The following is a 14,466-nucleotide window of genomic DNA, read 5'->3' as shown; positions in this document are numbered from 1 at the left end:
TTGTGTCTACAGAATATCAGAACAGCACACATCTAAGGTTTCCTGGGGCCTTGATGGTGCTTACTGCATGTGCAGAGAGTCCCTTGTGATAAGAAGCTCTTCTCACTGCACCTACAGTCAGTGTTTAATTTCAGCTTGGGATTTAAAAATCATGACTGGTTTTTGCTAGCAGGACTTTTCTGCTTGTTCTCACCCTGCAATTCCAATCACCATTTAATAACAGCCTTTTTTTTTTTTTTTTTTAGCAGGACTTGGAAAAAAAAGGAAATAAAGGCAGATACTAAAAACAATTTAAAATAGTATAAAAAGCTGCATTGTTTAGCTGTGGATGTCTGAACTCATGTTAATACAATCACACATTTATTTTTTTTCGTGACAAGTTGCAGGAGACCATGTGACTAATTACAATTCACACATATCAGCTAAAATAGCTACAAACTGCAAGAAGAGCCATATTCTTGTAAGCGTTCCCAGCAGACTCAGATGAGCTGGATTTGTGCCCTAAACTGCTCTGAAACAGCGTTCCTCTGCACTCTGAAAAGTTATCACACAGATCAGTATGTATGCTGTATCAAACCAATTTTATGAAGCTAGGAGACTTACAGGGTATATTTGGTAAGAATTTATTGTGACACTACCATTTTCAGACCGAATCATCCTAAGAGCTAGAGAATTTATTTCTATTAAAAATACTATTTTCAAATAATGTGAGGACTTCTACAGCCACAGGATGGGACTCATCTCACCCGGTTCAGCTGCATGTAGATAAATGTTTGCATTACATTGGTTATAAATGCCTTTTCTGGCCAATGTAGTGAATAAGGCATGCCTGACAGCTGAGTCAGACTGCCCCAAAGACAGCAATCTGAGACACTTGGGATGCATCTTGTTTTGAAGGTGTGCCTCTTTCTCTGTGGGTTACAAATCACCTATAATCAAAGGATTTCTAGTTTCATGATCTTCCGACTGCAATTAAGAAACTACACAGTATCACCATCATCATGACCACCATTGCTTTAAAACAAAAGGACCCACTATACACCATAGAGGGAGCAAATAATTTTTTTACAACCAGCTATAAAATCTCTCCTTTGTAAAGCAGACCATGCCAGCTCAAATGCAGTAGCAGCTAATGCAGCAATTATGCCATGGACATGATCTTTAGTGGCTCCGTATGTTCAAACTCCTACACCTCAACATTTTGGGAGGAACTGCTAAAGTACTTCCAGGTACCCAAGCCCTGCTTGCAGTACACCTACTGAATAGGACTGTGACATTATCACAGGTGGCTTCTGTATTATCTTTATCATCTAATTTTACAGCCGAATGTAAGAGAAGATCAGAATGGTTTGCACTAATAGAAGTAACTTTAGAGTTGTTAAACAGCATATCCTGTCTCTTCCTCATCAAAGTTCACATAAGCCCTGCCCCTGCCCTTCACAGAAGCAGGATGCAGTCAGAAATGGTGCCTCACTCTCGTCTGGCATTGTATTATTATGACTCCAGGAAATACTGAAATACCGAACCAAGAAACTGAGGCTTCACGCAATGCTGTTTGTGGTAGTGAAGCCAGTCCCAGACAAGGCAAGGCTTCCTGTGCGTGTGAGTTCCTTATGGCCCTTATTTTTAGTCATTATCCACTCCCTATCTGCTACCTTGGCATTTGGACTCAATGGCAAGCCTGGGCTGCAGGAAGGAAAGCAAAAGAGATTATTTCAGTCGTTCTTCTTTACCCGCGAACAATGCAACGTTGGCATGCTTTGCATCGTAGGGGCACCTGGCCATTCCACTGAACTCATCACCCAGGAACTCCAGTGTATCCACCTGAAAAACAAAAGGGAGCTCCTCAGATACGGGAGCAAGACTTCTTACCCAGGACCAGGTTAATGGTAGCTTCATTTCTGGGCAGGGAGCAAAGCCCTTTCTGCAACTGCCCTCCTGGCTATGAACGAAGGACACGACAAAAAACACAGCGTTAAACAAAATCAGGCTGAAAAATGTGCACTCAGTAAGTCAGGCACTCTCTCAGGCCTAATCACTCTCACTTTTTACACACATTTTACAAAAGTCTTCAGTCAATATTTTATCTACACACAAGCTTCCTGTTGAACTGCAGCAGGCTACGTGGTCTGTGGTTCTGGCATGGGTTCAAAATATATCCTCAACAGTGATCCAACAGAAGTGCTTTTATACACAGCAAAAGACTGCAAGCCATAGCAGTCAGAAGAAACAACACTAGGACAATTATGTGTGTGTGCATTTCTCCCCCCAAAGTCCGGAGATTCTTCTGGTCTAGTCACAAAAGCAGTGCCTCTTCATATTCAGAAGGATGCCCTCCAAGCATCAGTTGAGGCTGTGTTATGGAGAAATCCTCTTACCATCAGGCAAGAATTAACCTGTGCAGAAATTGTAAAATCTAAGGCTTAAGTGTAACTCCTGGGAGACAAATTCACCCCAAGCACTGGTAATTATACAAATACACAGATCAACCTTACAGTAAGTTCAAGAGGGTTTAGCAAGCTTTGTGGGAAAGGTACAGCTCTTACCTGCTTAAGATTCTTATACAGCAGTATTTTGGGAATAAACATCTCCCTAGCATAGTCAAGGAACATGATGAGCTCACGCTATGCGAACCACACACAGTACAGATTCACAGAGCATGAAAAATAACCCATCTGGCAGCATCAGCTACTCCCACCAGCTTCTAGGTTGAATGTTACAGCACCTAAGTCCTCTGGTGGATGATCTGTCAGCATTCGTTTTCTGTCATGTGCCTTTTCTATTCAAATCCATTGTGAAGGGAATTAGTTGTGCTTCCTTGAGGATGGAAAACACTACAGATGACAGGGAGGGGAAATGCAGTTCTGTGCAGCCTTCCCTATACTGAGCCTTGTACCACAGGCTGGTCTACACTTCCACTTTGTGCATGGAAGGATAGCCCTGTTCTCTGTTAGGCACAACTTTAGTGATCTCTCTCTGTAACCCAGTAATAGAGGAAAAGCCTGAGGAGGTGTCTAGATGACTTCCTCTGACTGCCTGGGTACGAGGCAGCTCAGTGACAGGTGAGGAATCCTGAAGGGGCCATGTGTCATGAGGAATGAAACACCTGCAGCAGGGGTCAGGAGAGTCATTTATGCCAACGAAATCTGCATTTGTGTTAAAAATCAGCTTTCTAGCAAAAGCAGCTTGAGCAGGGGCCATGAAACAATAAAATGAAACAATAAAACTGAATATCACACTAAAGCCAGGAAACCTAGTTGCACATTAGGAGCAAGATGCAAGGAGAGGAAGAAGAAGAGAGACAGAGGTTTCAAGAACATTAGCTACCTGTACCAGATGCGTGATGCAAGCTCATACATGAATAAATCTGATTCTTCCTCTAGAGACTGAAATAAAAGACTATGCTGAACTTCTCCAATGCACTTCCTAGACTATAGACAATACAGTGGCTAAACAAAGTAAATCAGCACTGCAGAAAAAGCATTCACAGTGAATACCACTACGGAAGCTGTTTTCCTCAGTGTTAATGTCTTTATACTGTTTTTCCCTTTGACAGCACTGAAGAGAATAAGAATTCTCTGCTGTGGTTTTGTCAGAAGCAGCACTAGTGAAGCTGAATTTTCTTTTTCCTGATGGATAAGAAATAACCTGTGGGATATTGCAGTGCCTGAAAAAGCAGAGCCCAGATACCAAGGCCTAACTGAACTAATTTCACAGCTACTCCAAAGACATCCGCTGATGAAGGCTGTATGACATAGGATTGCTGCAAGCCTAAAAAAATGGGAAATATTTGAATAGATGGGCTACAGAGCTGAAAGATGTACTGCTGAACAACACACTTCATGCTGTGCCAGCACTGTCACAATAAATCCAACAGCAGGAAAGGTCACAAATGAAATCTCACTAACAGATCACATACCTTGTAGTTCCTGCAAGAAGGGTTGAATGCATTTGTTCCACAGATAAACAGAGTATCTTCGTTTCTTTTTAGGAGAACCTTAATGAAATTATGACATTCATCCTGAAGAAAGATAACAGAAAGTATATAAGTTACTCTACTTGGGTGTCTGGTTTTATTTTTTCAGTGTGATCTTTCACTGTCAAGTCTAAAATGAAATTGGCTGGAAGTTACTGTGACATTCTAGGCTTTGTTTCAACTGTGTTTTACTGACAATGAGTGAGATGCAATTTATTTCTATTCTGGTGGTTAAAAATGATTATAAAGAACTGAGGATATGATTTCCATGTTGCAGTTCAGATTTTGCTGTTCACTTAGAATTTTGTTTGAACACTGTTGCTTTCCTCAGGAGTGAAAAATCTGATCATCTCACCTGTGCTGCTGTAAAACAGTCTCAGTGTATCTGCATGAAGCAGCTGGAACAAGCAGGGGAAGCTCTACGAAGAATCAGAATCAACATCTAACTCTGACCTCACGCATATTAGTTGTATGTTACACTAAGGGAAGACTAGTGTGAGAAACAGTCCTCCCTCTATGCACACTGACATGTCATATAAACTTTTCTGTAAGCCCCTACAGGAGGATGGACCACAGCACTTAGCTCTTGAGATGGTGTTAACCTAAAACGCTACACATGGCATGATGTTCAAAACCTCCAGTGCTCTAAGCTTTTTGGGATGTTGCTGTGCCTCCTGTCGTAATGCTTTATCACATTAAAAGTAAACTATTTTTTTGCAAATTAAAGCCTTCACTGGGCTGATAGAAAAAGCAATTACTAGCAAAGAAGTGAATGGCATGATCCATTCCACATCACAGACAGCAGCCTGAGATAGCAGTGAAGCAACTAAACTAAAGTGGCAGATGCAAAAGAAATGAAAATTGCCTACCTTATGTTTTCCCTTCATTCTGCATGTGTCTACATCAGCTTGTCTAGATTTCCACGTCAGTTTCTGCAAGGATCAAGAAAGAAATCAATTAGAGCCCAGAGGTTGTTGCATTTGATTTCAGAAGTAGAAGTCTCCTGGGGGAGACTAGCTGTTGAACATATACTCATTAAAAGCATTCTGCACCCTTTCTCCGTGATTAATTTGCCGTAACAATGAAAGATCAGTGATGTGAACCATTCACTTAATTTTGTGTTGCTATCTACTCATTAAACCAGAAACCTCTCCCTTTTATTTTTCTTCTTTTAAATCCTAAGGCAACTGAATTTTGCAATAGGCTAAAACTTACAAGTACTTTTCCAAAAACACTAGATGCTCTTTTCTTTTAATTTAATACTATTGCACAAATCAAAATAAACATTTATGGACTGTATATCCTGATTGGAATCTAAGTGGAGTATCTATTCCAGGACATTTCACATTAGCAAAGAAATTATAGTGAACGCAATTCTATCATTTCAAGTTAGCTAGCAGTCTGAGGGAGTGCTCTGTTTATCAAGATACTGCTGATTTCATCTACCAGCATTCTTTCTCTGGAACACTTTCAGGTAAATTCCAAAAATGCCAACCTCCTTCTTTTCTTTTTTCCAATGAATTCAATAAATGGTTTAATGTGGTAGGTTGATTAAAGATAATAAATATTTATTTAAAATGTGGCTTAAGATAGCAGTAACACCTCAGACACTACACTTCTTCTGACAATATTTCCTAGTAGTACACTGAGTCACCCTCCATTCACTAATGGCCCCAAGCTGAATAAATGAGCATGAATGTAAGAACAGTATTGCTTTTATTTCCGTAACAAGCCTATGACCTCCCTTTTTTGAAAAGCAACAAGACATAAGCTAATCTTCAGCACCTTTCATAGATGTATCAACAAATTCTCCTCTCCTACGGTGGAATCTATGCATTGGCCAAACTGATATGGTCTTCTGCTAGACCAAAGGCTATGTCTGTCAATTTTTACACTACGTGAGGAGGAGCTGAAGGGAGATTATTTCTAGAAAATTTATGCTAATTTGCAATGCAGTAATGCAGATAAAGCTCTTCTTAATTTGAATTCATCTTGCCATGGAGATAATGTGGATACATCTACAAAGTGCTGCTGTGGTAAGATTTTATTTACAGATTTATTTACAAATTTCTGTGCAAACATGTTAATAGTGTTTGCTTTTTATGATGAAAGCTTCAGTGTACGTAATTGGAATAGTATAGTCATTATATGTAGGTTGCTCCTAAAGTAATGCCTCCTGTTTTTTCCATGGAAACAACAGATACAAAGAGCACAATAAAACTGTTTGATAGAGCAAATTCTCTGCTACGAAACACCTTTTGTCAACACAGTCATCAGCAGTAAGTGATTCACATCAATTAGATGATGAAGACACTCTTCATTTGTGGCTTGACAGCTGCACTTGGCTATCTAGAACATGGCTAATCTTTCATGTCCCTGTTTGCCATTGCTGAAACACTCCATCCTCCACCTCACTGTCCTGACATCCACTGTTTGGTCTCCATTCATGTTCAGCAAGTGCTGATGAATGCCAACGGGTGCTATTTTTTCTGCATGGAGGAATTCAATTCCACACCCTTGCCCTGCACACAATTCCGTATCAGACGCCATTCTGTTAGAGTTCCCCTCTGCTGCGATTCGGCAAATGGCAACAACATGGAATGGAATATAATAATAATGGAACATGGAACATTAAATATAATGGAATATGCATGTGGCAGGGGGGTTGGAGATTCATGATCCTTGAGGTCCCTTCCAACCCAGGCCATTCTGTGATTCTGTGAATATTGGTGGGGAGGTCCAGCCTCTACTCCTACACCACCACCATCTTTGACACTGTGGGCCAATATGATAAAATAAAAAGCAGTTACTTTTGGACCATTGCCTTCTGTTTCTGGAAGATGATAAAGACTACTTACTTTGCTAAAATAAATTTCTTCTGTATGTGATGTGTCCATATCAACTGTATAAATATGGTCCCTGTAAACAAAAGCAAATGAATGCAGAGTCAAAAGGTGTAGTAAAACCATTCATTTTCCATGAGGAGACCTACTTGACAAGATAATCCATAATCCTTTCAAAAAAGGATCACAGGTCTTACCAGGGAACTTAACTGACAGCATTACCTGTTTCTCCCAGAAAAGCACTTCCATATATAAACTGTATTTCCTTTCTTTAAGAAAAAAGAGAAAAAAAAAAGGAAATTTTACAATACTTCAAAGCAAGATTATTTCCCGAAATGGATTATATGAATAACTAAAATTTTGGATGGAAGATGAGCCTTATATAATTTTATAATTTCTGCTCAATGGGACTTAGAACTAATGCCAGAATGCAGACGTTTTTTCTGTATCTGAACTCAGATGCAATCTGTGACAGCCTTTGTCACCATTCTGGGCTAGCACTCACTGTGCAATATTTAGCCATTCAGGGTTAAAAAAAGGTTAATTTTCTGTTTTTTGTTTTATTTTGTTTTTTTTTTCTAATTTCAGATGTGATAATTTGGCTGACAATATGCTAGCCAAAAGGCTGACAGCCACACAGCTCTTCCCAGGAGTCCTCTCTTCACATACCAAAACCAAACCAAACTGTAAAATGCTCCTCGCAACAAAATCCACATTTCTTGCTTGCATTTACTTTCCTCAGAGTGTTTTTCTCAGAGCATGCTTCTCCTTATAATTAGCTGCCAATTTCTCTTAGGAAAGAATAAATAGACTCAGTCACTCAGGTATAGAGATATTTTTAAACATCCTCTCCTGCTAAGCTGAGAACACAGACATTTCTATATGGAGATTAAAAAAAAAGCACAACCCACAGCACCATACTAACAGCCACATGAAATTGGGAATGAAGAGAGAAGAATACTGAGCATCACTTTTTTGTTGTCGTTGTTGTTTTGTGAAACAGCACTGACTTTTTTTGAGAATGCAGGAAGCTACGCAGATGGAGAATGGTCTGTGGCATGTGAGAGGTCTACATAGGAGTCTGCAGAGAGCAGCATACAGAATGCTTCCATTTTGGAAATTTCAGCTGTTAAGCCTGGCTTCACTTTTTTGGGTTTTGTGTAAATAGTGCTATCTCTCAAGCAAAGCAAACACAAAACACTGCCATAATAAGAATTAGCAACACTTCCCTCGCATGGAGAAAAGAGGCAGCATAGTTGCAGGGAACCTGCTTTTAAAAACCTCCTGCCTGCTATGACACTTGAAGTTATTTGCTGCATAAGATGCCAAACTGAGGAGCTGTGGGTTTTCTGCTCCTCCAGACTCTGAAAAAACAGAACTGTCATTTTCTTTCAAGATGACTTTAATGCCTCAGTTTATTATTATTATGATTTCACTGACATAGCAGTGGTCAGGGCTGGACTAAAATTACCTATTAGTGTGGTATCAGCTTCACAGACTAGCACACAGCTCCCTTTTAATGTACATCTCTGATGCTGTTACTCCTACTAGATAAAAGTGGGAACAAAGTCTCTTGAATTGCAAATTAGGTGCTGCTGGATTTCTAAAAACATTCTTCCAGCACAGCTCTTGATTGTAATGATCAGTCTTAGTTTACACGGGCTATGATTTTTTCTTTCGAAACAGGACAATTAAAAATACAGTTGGGGTATTCAAAAAGAGGCTCGAGTTGCTTAGCTCCATGCTCCATAAAACATCTCCCAGGGGGCTTACTTTCTGGTTTAAGAAACAGCTGAAAGGAAAATCATATGCTAAGTTATGGGATCATCGAAAGGAGGGTCAGTATCAGGCAAATTACCTATTACTTTCTCATGCTGCATTTGAAATAAAGCTGCTGACAATGCCAGCAGAGAAGCAAAGTGCTATGAGATGGTGGGGAAGGTTCTCCAGCCACAGACAATACAGGATTGTCCTTGCTCTCTTTTTCCCACTGCTGCCCAAATCCTGCTATCTACTAGCTGTGGTATGTGTACAGCTTGTTGCTAATTAAGTTATTCTAACACAAATTGACCTAATCCTAGAGCTTCCGTTTTTCCCACCTCCAGTCAGCAGAACTGAGTTTTGTTGCCATGGCATGGACTTGCAGAGGAAGGGAATTTAAATAATGCCACCGGCTGTGGATGACCCTTGGCCACTCAGAAAATGTGTAACAGCAAATGAGGAGGGAGCCCCGATGCTCCACAGGCTCAGTCAACTCTTTCAAACACACACATGAAGGATGACAGATAAAGTGGACAAAAGCAGCCACCACACAAGGCAGTGGGAGGAGGTGGCATGGCAAAAAAAGCTCGTATTTGCGAATGTGTGAGAGATGGCAAGATGTTAGCCTTCCCATGAGAAAAAAAGAAAACAGCTGCTCGTATACAGACTGTACCTCAGGCATCCTAGCTGCAAACCAACATGGTTTCAGGAACTTTGGTTGACTCATGTTAATTTATCTCTGTCTGATAATATGAAGTAAAGCCTTTCCAAAGTGACACAGAATTATACTTCAGAGCAGTCAACACAGAAGTCGCACACCCATATGACAGAAGTGACAAACAGACAAGAAATCACTCTCTGTCTCAGTCAGTCAGAAATAAAGTTCCACCCGAGTCTGTCCTCCTGGAGGAGGCTGCCTGCAAAGCAAAGCTATGCTTTCTAAAACAAGCAAATAAACAAGGAAAAAGAAAAAAAAAAAAGTCCACAACAACAGAAACACCAAAACAAAAACTGTCAACGTATAGCAGTTTGTTTTGACTGCTTTTCAGATAATGGTACGAATGTAAATTTATAATGACTGTATTTTGACGAGTGAAAAAATGGTATGAAAGCAAGACCTGCTACGATATCTAGGGGACTTATGTTAGCTGCAATTATCTTGCTATCAAACTCTTTGAGAAACACCTTTGATTGTGTACATGCTTGCTTCAACCTTTGTATGTATGTAACCTCTAGTTGCATTACTGCCTCTGAAAGAGATCCAATATTGCAGTTGTAAACCCTCATTCACACAATCAAAAGATAATTCATTTTCTGAAGTTTATCACTTCAGGTGAAAATTACCTTAGAATTTTAACTTAAATCACACAAGTTTCTCAGCCCAGCAGAGATTTTATTCAGTAGCATGTGGAGAGGGAAAATAACATACCAAAGGGTGCCTGAGTACCAAAGGAAAAAAATGTAAGATTTTTTTGTGCATGTTTAAGTACAAAAGAGACTACATCTTCATGATTTTTTGTAGGTCAGAAGGCCCAAGGAGTATAAGAGCATTCTCATTAAGGTAAAATGTGTCATACAAATGCATAGCTACAGAATATGTAAGAGTGCATAAATGTACACCAATACACATATTCTCCTTCCCTGTATTTTCATTTTTTATATAACCTGTGCAACAGTTTCATATCCCAAAATGCTTATGTGTGTTTTCTTGCTGTAAAGCTGGTTGCTTGGGCAGTGCAACTCTAATTGTGTCAATCTTTCATTCTGGGAACAAACTATGAGTACAACAGGGCAAAATCCACTAAAGCAGATTTACCACCTTCTCCCGGCGAATGATTTCCTCATTTAAAGGAAAACAAACAAGGAAAGCAAAGCGAAATCAGCCTTGAAAAGGAGGAAATCCTGCCACCACCTTCCAAACACTTTCAGCCCACTCTCTGCCCTTGTGTACTTGTTATCACACTGGAAGCAGCAGAAACGCCATGCCCTGAGCTGGGGCCTCACAGTGGGGTCAGCACTCCACTGCAAAGTGAACCTGAATCCCTCTTGGAGGAGAGGAACCACGGTCCTGTGTCCTACAGCCAGCTGTGGTATTCGACCTACACACTTCGCCAGGATTGAATGCAAGGAGAAAACAAGGGGTTGATCCTGGTCGCCTCTGGGAGAAGGGAGCAAGCAGTGTGACGGCCTGTCCGGGGACACCAGGAAAAAAGCAGTGTTGAAAACAACGGAAAACAAACTGGCAGTAATCAGAAGAAAAGAAAAAAGTGTTCTCTGCTTAAAAACCTCAAACTCTTCAACACTTTGGTTTCAAATCCCTATCTCTTGCTGTTGCTTTGTGGAATAAATGATATGGTAGGGGAAACTGCAAGGAAGCCAGCAGGGCATGGTATTAAGCTACAGCCCCAAACTCTGGCACATGGATGAAATGTAAAGTGAAGTTTGTGAGAAGCCTGAGGAAGCTGTATTTAGCCTGTAGGTGAGCAGTTAACAGTGCAGTTTTCAAGCAGCCAAAGAAACGACCATGTAAAAAGAGCACCAGTGACTTGGCTGCTGTACACAGGAATTACTCTCTACCACAGGCCACATCTGATCGCCCAGAAAATGGGAAGGAACTGCTTGATGAACAACAGACAGCTCCTGGACCTTACTCAGGGCTCTGAGGACAGGCTAGTGGTGAGGGGCTGCCTGTTCAGCAGCTGTTCCCTCACCCCCAGCCATCCCACCCACCACCTCTCCCATCTGCAGAAACAGCCTGTCCTTCTGTAGCTCACAGAAGGCTGCATGTTTCTGAGGAGCAGAAGGACCAGAAAAAATGAGAGGAAATAAGGTTCTCCTGGAGGGGCAGCTTTCCCAAACAGGATCTGGGTCCAAGAGCACCTGAGCTGGGCTTCTGACCCTTGCTAATCTTGGCCCTTCCTGAATTCATCCTGTTTCCATCAGGTAGTTCCCACTTGGAGATTGTCAGCCTCCTTTGCTAACAACAGGAGTGGAGAGGAAGTTACTGTTGGGTCTGTGCCAGGCAGGCAGCTGTATAAATCAGTGTAGTGCCACCGAAGCTGGTCGTGCTATGCTGAGCTACACTAGCTAAATGAGTGGCTTGACATGCAATTTATATAAAGAGGTATTTGTATCCGCACAGAGCAGCAGTCCAAAAAAATCCAAAACACCAAATTCAGTTAACCTTTCTGAGTACATCAATAGAACAGCAGCAAAAATGTGTTTCTTTTCCACCCCCAACTTTTTGTTGCTGCTTTGTGGTACTGAAAATAAGCCTAAACTAGCAACATTAAAGTTTAACGACTCTTATTCAAACATGCATTTGTGCACTAATAGAATCATTCTCTAAAACATATAACTAATTGTGTGCACAAGTGAAATTACAGAATGAAGATGAATTATCTCCTCTATGGCACCAGTCTTGCAAATTCTCTCTTCCCAGGCTCAAATGGAGGTGGAGCAATGGGAAAGAAGTCCTGAAAGGGATGGCTCAGTTTCTCACAGAACTGAGCCTCAGCTGACTGGCTAACGAGGTGTCCAATACATCTTACTAAGAGCCTGCAAACCTCTGTATGAGTGTGAGAAAATCCTAAGAATAACATGCCCAGCAGAGGAAAACTCAGAATATCCTTCCTCTTCTCCCTCCCGCTCTATGCAAAGCAAGTGAGGAGTGGTGAAGCAGAGGACTACTGACCTAGCAGCAATGTAGAGGGTTCTGTTCATGACCGTGACCAGCTGGATGTCCAGCCGGTGCCTCTGCGTGGTGTTCCGTCCCGGCTTGTGACCCACAAACACCGGATACTGTCTTGTATCTGTGGGAAGTGAAGAAGAACAAGGTTCCAGAGAAAAAGCAAAGGACAAAACAGAATCACATGCTAACATGGCAATGGCTGAAATCTGTGGTTTCTCTTCTCCCCCGGCATCACAGCCTAGGGCGGGAAGGTACTAGCACAGAGGGCTAAGGCTGCAAAGGAGAAAGTCATTTTTTAGAAGACAAGAACTGTGAATTTCTTTAGAATGTAAAGCTGCTCTAGAGCCGTTGGCACAGAGGTACATGGCACTTTCTCACAGTTTTTCTTTCACGGCTTGCAGACTTTAAATGCTGGCTCCTGGCTGCCAAAGTGTATCTAGCAGGACAAAGCAGTTTTACAGTGGCCCATCAATCATCACAGTGACTGGATTAGTAGTGGTCAAAGCAAAAGACTTGGCTCTGAGTGGTTCGAATTGTCAGCTCAGTGGGTTTCCTACAGGACTGGACTGATATTGTAAAGCAGCTGTGGGGATTTCTGAGAAACTATGGGTAACCACTACTCAGACTTCTTTAAAATTAAAAGTCACTGCATATTATTTTGGCAACCAGTCTGATACTGCAGTTCTTCTGGAAACTGAACAACAGTACTGACTGGAAGCCTTCTATTGATCTTACACTATCATCACGCCAGCTTCTTCCCCCTCTTTACTAATCAGCACAAGCATTTAGTCTCTCTCTACAATAACAGTGAATATTTTTGACCAAGAGCCACTTTGCAGTTAGGTTGCAAATGAATGCATGATCATGATGTCTAGATGCACCAACTAGGGAGCTATACAGGTAAATTCAAAGACAAGAGGACAATAAATCTCTGATGAACAACATCATAATACAGAAGTGCCACCTCTGTATATTCACAGAAGCACAGACTGGCTGAGGGACCCTTGAAGGCCATTTGGTCTAATTCCCTGTTCAAACAGAGTCACCAGAGCTGGTTGCCCAGGACCACATCCAGGCAGCTTTTGAACATGTGCAAGAAGGGAGAATCCAGACTGTCTGAGTAGCCTGTGCAGTGCTTAATCCTTACAAAGATCTGACTAGCATCAAGCCATACACGAGCCTTTTCCCCATCAATATGTTTTCCCAGAAAACTGCAGCTATTTGAGGGAGCCTGATTCTTCAGAAACTCAATTGGTGTTTTTCAGTTACTGTCCTCTAAAAGTATTCTCTCTGTCAAGTTTGGTTGAAGCACTGACTTTGGCAGCACAGCTTTGGCAGAGCACTTGAGAACATCATGTATGAGAAACTCTGTAAATCAGATGCTGAGAACTCTTTGGGAAACATATTAATAGAGTCCAGCCAGGATTTACATTCAGAAGCCCAATGTTTCTGACCAAGACGTGCAAAATGCCAACTTCTAACTTTCAGGTTCTTCCCTATTCAGTTCTGTTTCTTCCATAGGAAGTCACAGACCTAATAGAAGCTGGGCTTGCACATTCACATGCATTTCAGCACGCTGTGCTGGAGAGAATTTATCCCATGTTTCACACAAACAATCAGCGTAACAATTTGGAAGGTAAAAATGTTGCTGCTGAGAGCCTGGTGGTCACCTTAAATTAACTTCAGTAGGGTTTTCTATAGAGTAATTCTGCCTTGTTCCAGTACCATGATGTCAAAATCAAATTCCTGGTCCAAAGTAGATTTAAATATGAGTTATAATTGCTAACTTGCTGTTTCTTAGCACACTTCTACAGGCTCACATGCTAAATACTTCCTATAAAATATCTCAAATTTTGGGACTTCAGAATACTTTTCTTTGGAGTAATTACCATTGAGCTGTGGCAAATGTGAAGAATCACTTATGTCCAATCTGACTTGCATGGTAAAATCCATAGAAAGCTCTCCACCTCTTTTGTCAGCACATCTCAATACTGATTTGCAGCTGTCTGTGTGACCCTTAATTTTGGAGAGTTTGCCAACAAGTGTTGGTAAGAAAGAAGAGAGTTTCTGTTACAAAAGATACTTTGTCTTATTGAAAAGAAAAGAAAAGAAAAGAAAAGAAAAGAAAAGAAAAGAAAAGAAAAGAAAAGAAAAGAAAAGAAAAGAAAAGAAAAGAAAAGAAAAGAAAAGAAAAG

The 14,466-nt window shown here is 41.0% G+C and overlaps 1 protein-coding gene across 4 annotated transcripts in view; it reads right to left on the bottom strand.

Moving 5' to 3' along the window:
- SEMA6A (semaphorin 6A) overlaps positions 1–14,466 on the bottom strand; it is a 113,602-nt gene that overhangs the window by 47,931 nt on the left and 51,205 nt on the right. For all 4 annotated transcript variants that reach the window (XM_042829438.1, XM_042829441.1, XM_042829439.1 and 1 more), the window contains exons 3-7: positions 12,275–12,392; positions 6,835–6,895; positions 4,846–4,908; positions 3,920–4,021; positions 1,734–1,824 (exon numbers count right to left, since the gene is read on the bottom strand). In XM_042829438.1, coding sequence (XP_042685372.1) covers positions 1,734–1,824; positions 3,920–4,021; positions 4,846–4,908; positions 6,835–6,895; positions 12,275–12,392 — 435 coding nt within the window. The remainder of the gene's footprint in view (positions 1–1,733; positions 1,825–3,919; positions 4,022–4,845; positions 4,909–6,834; positions 6,896–12,274; positions 12,393–14,466) is intronic.

The sequence above is a fragment of the Centrocercus urophasianus genome, unplaced genomic scaffold, assembly GCF_019232065.1.
Source record: "Centrocercus urophasianus isolate 14NV4802_14NV808 unplaced genomic scaffold, USGS_Curo_1.0 seq_31, whole genome shotgun sequence".
NCBI classification, from domain to species: domain Eukaryota; kingdom Metazoa; phylum Chordata; class Aves; order Galliformes; family Phasianidae; genus Centrocercus; species Centrocercus urophasianus.
This window is presented reverse-complemented; position numbering and strand designations above follow the sequence as displayed.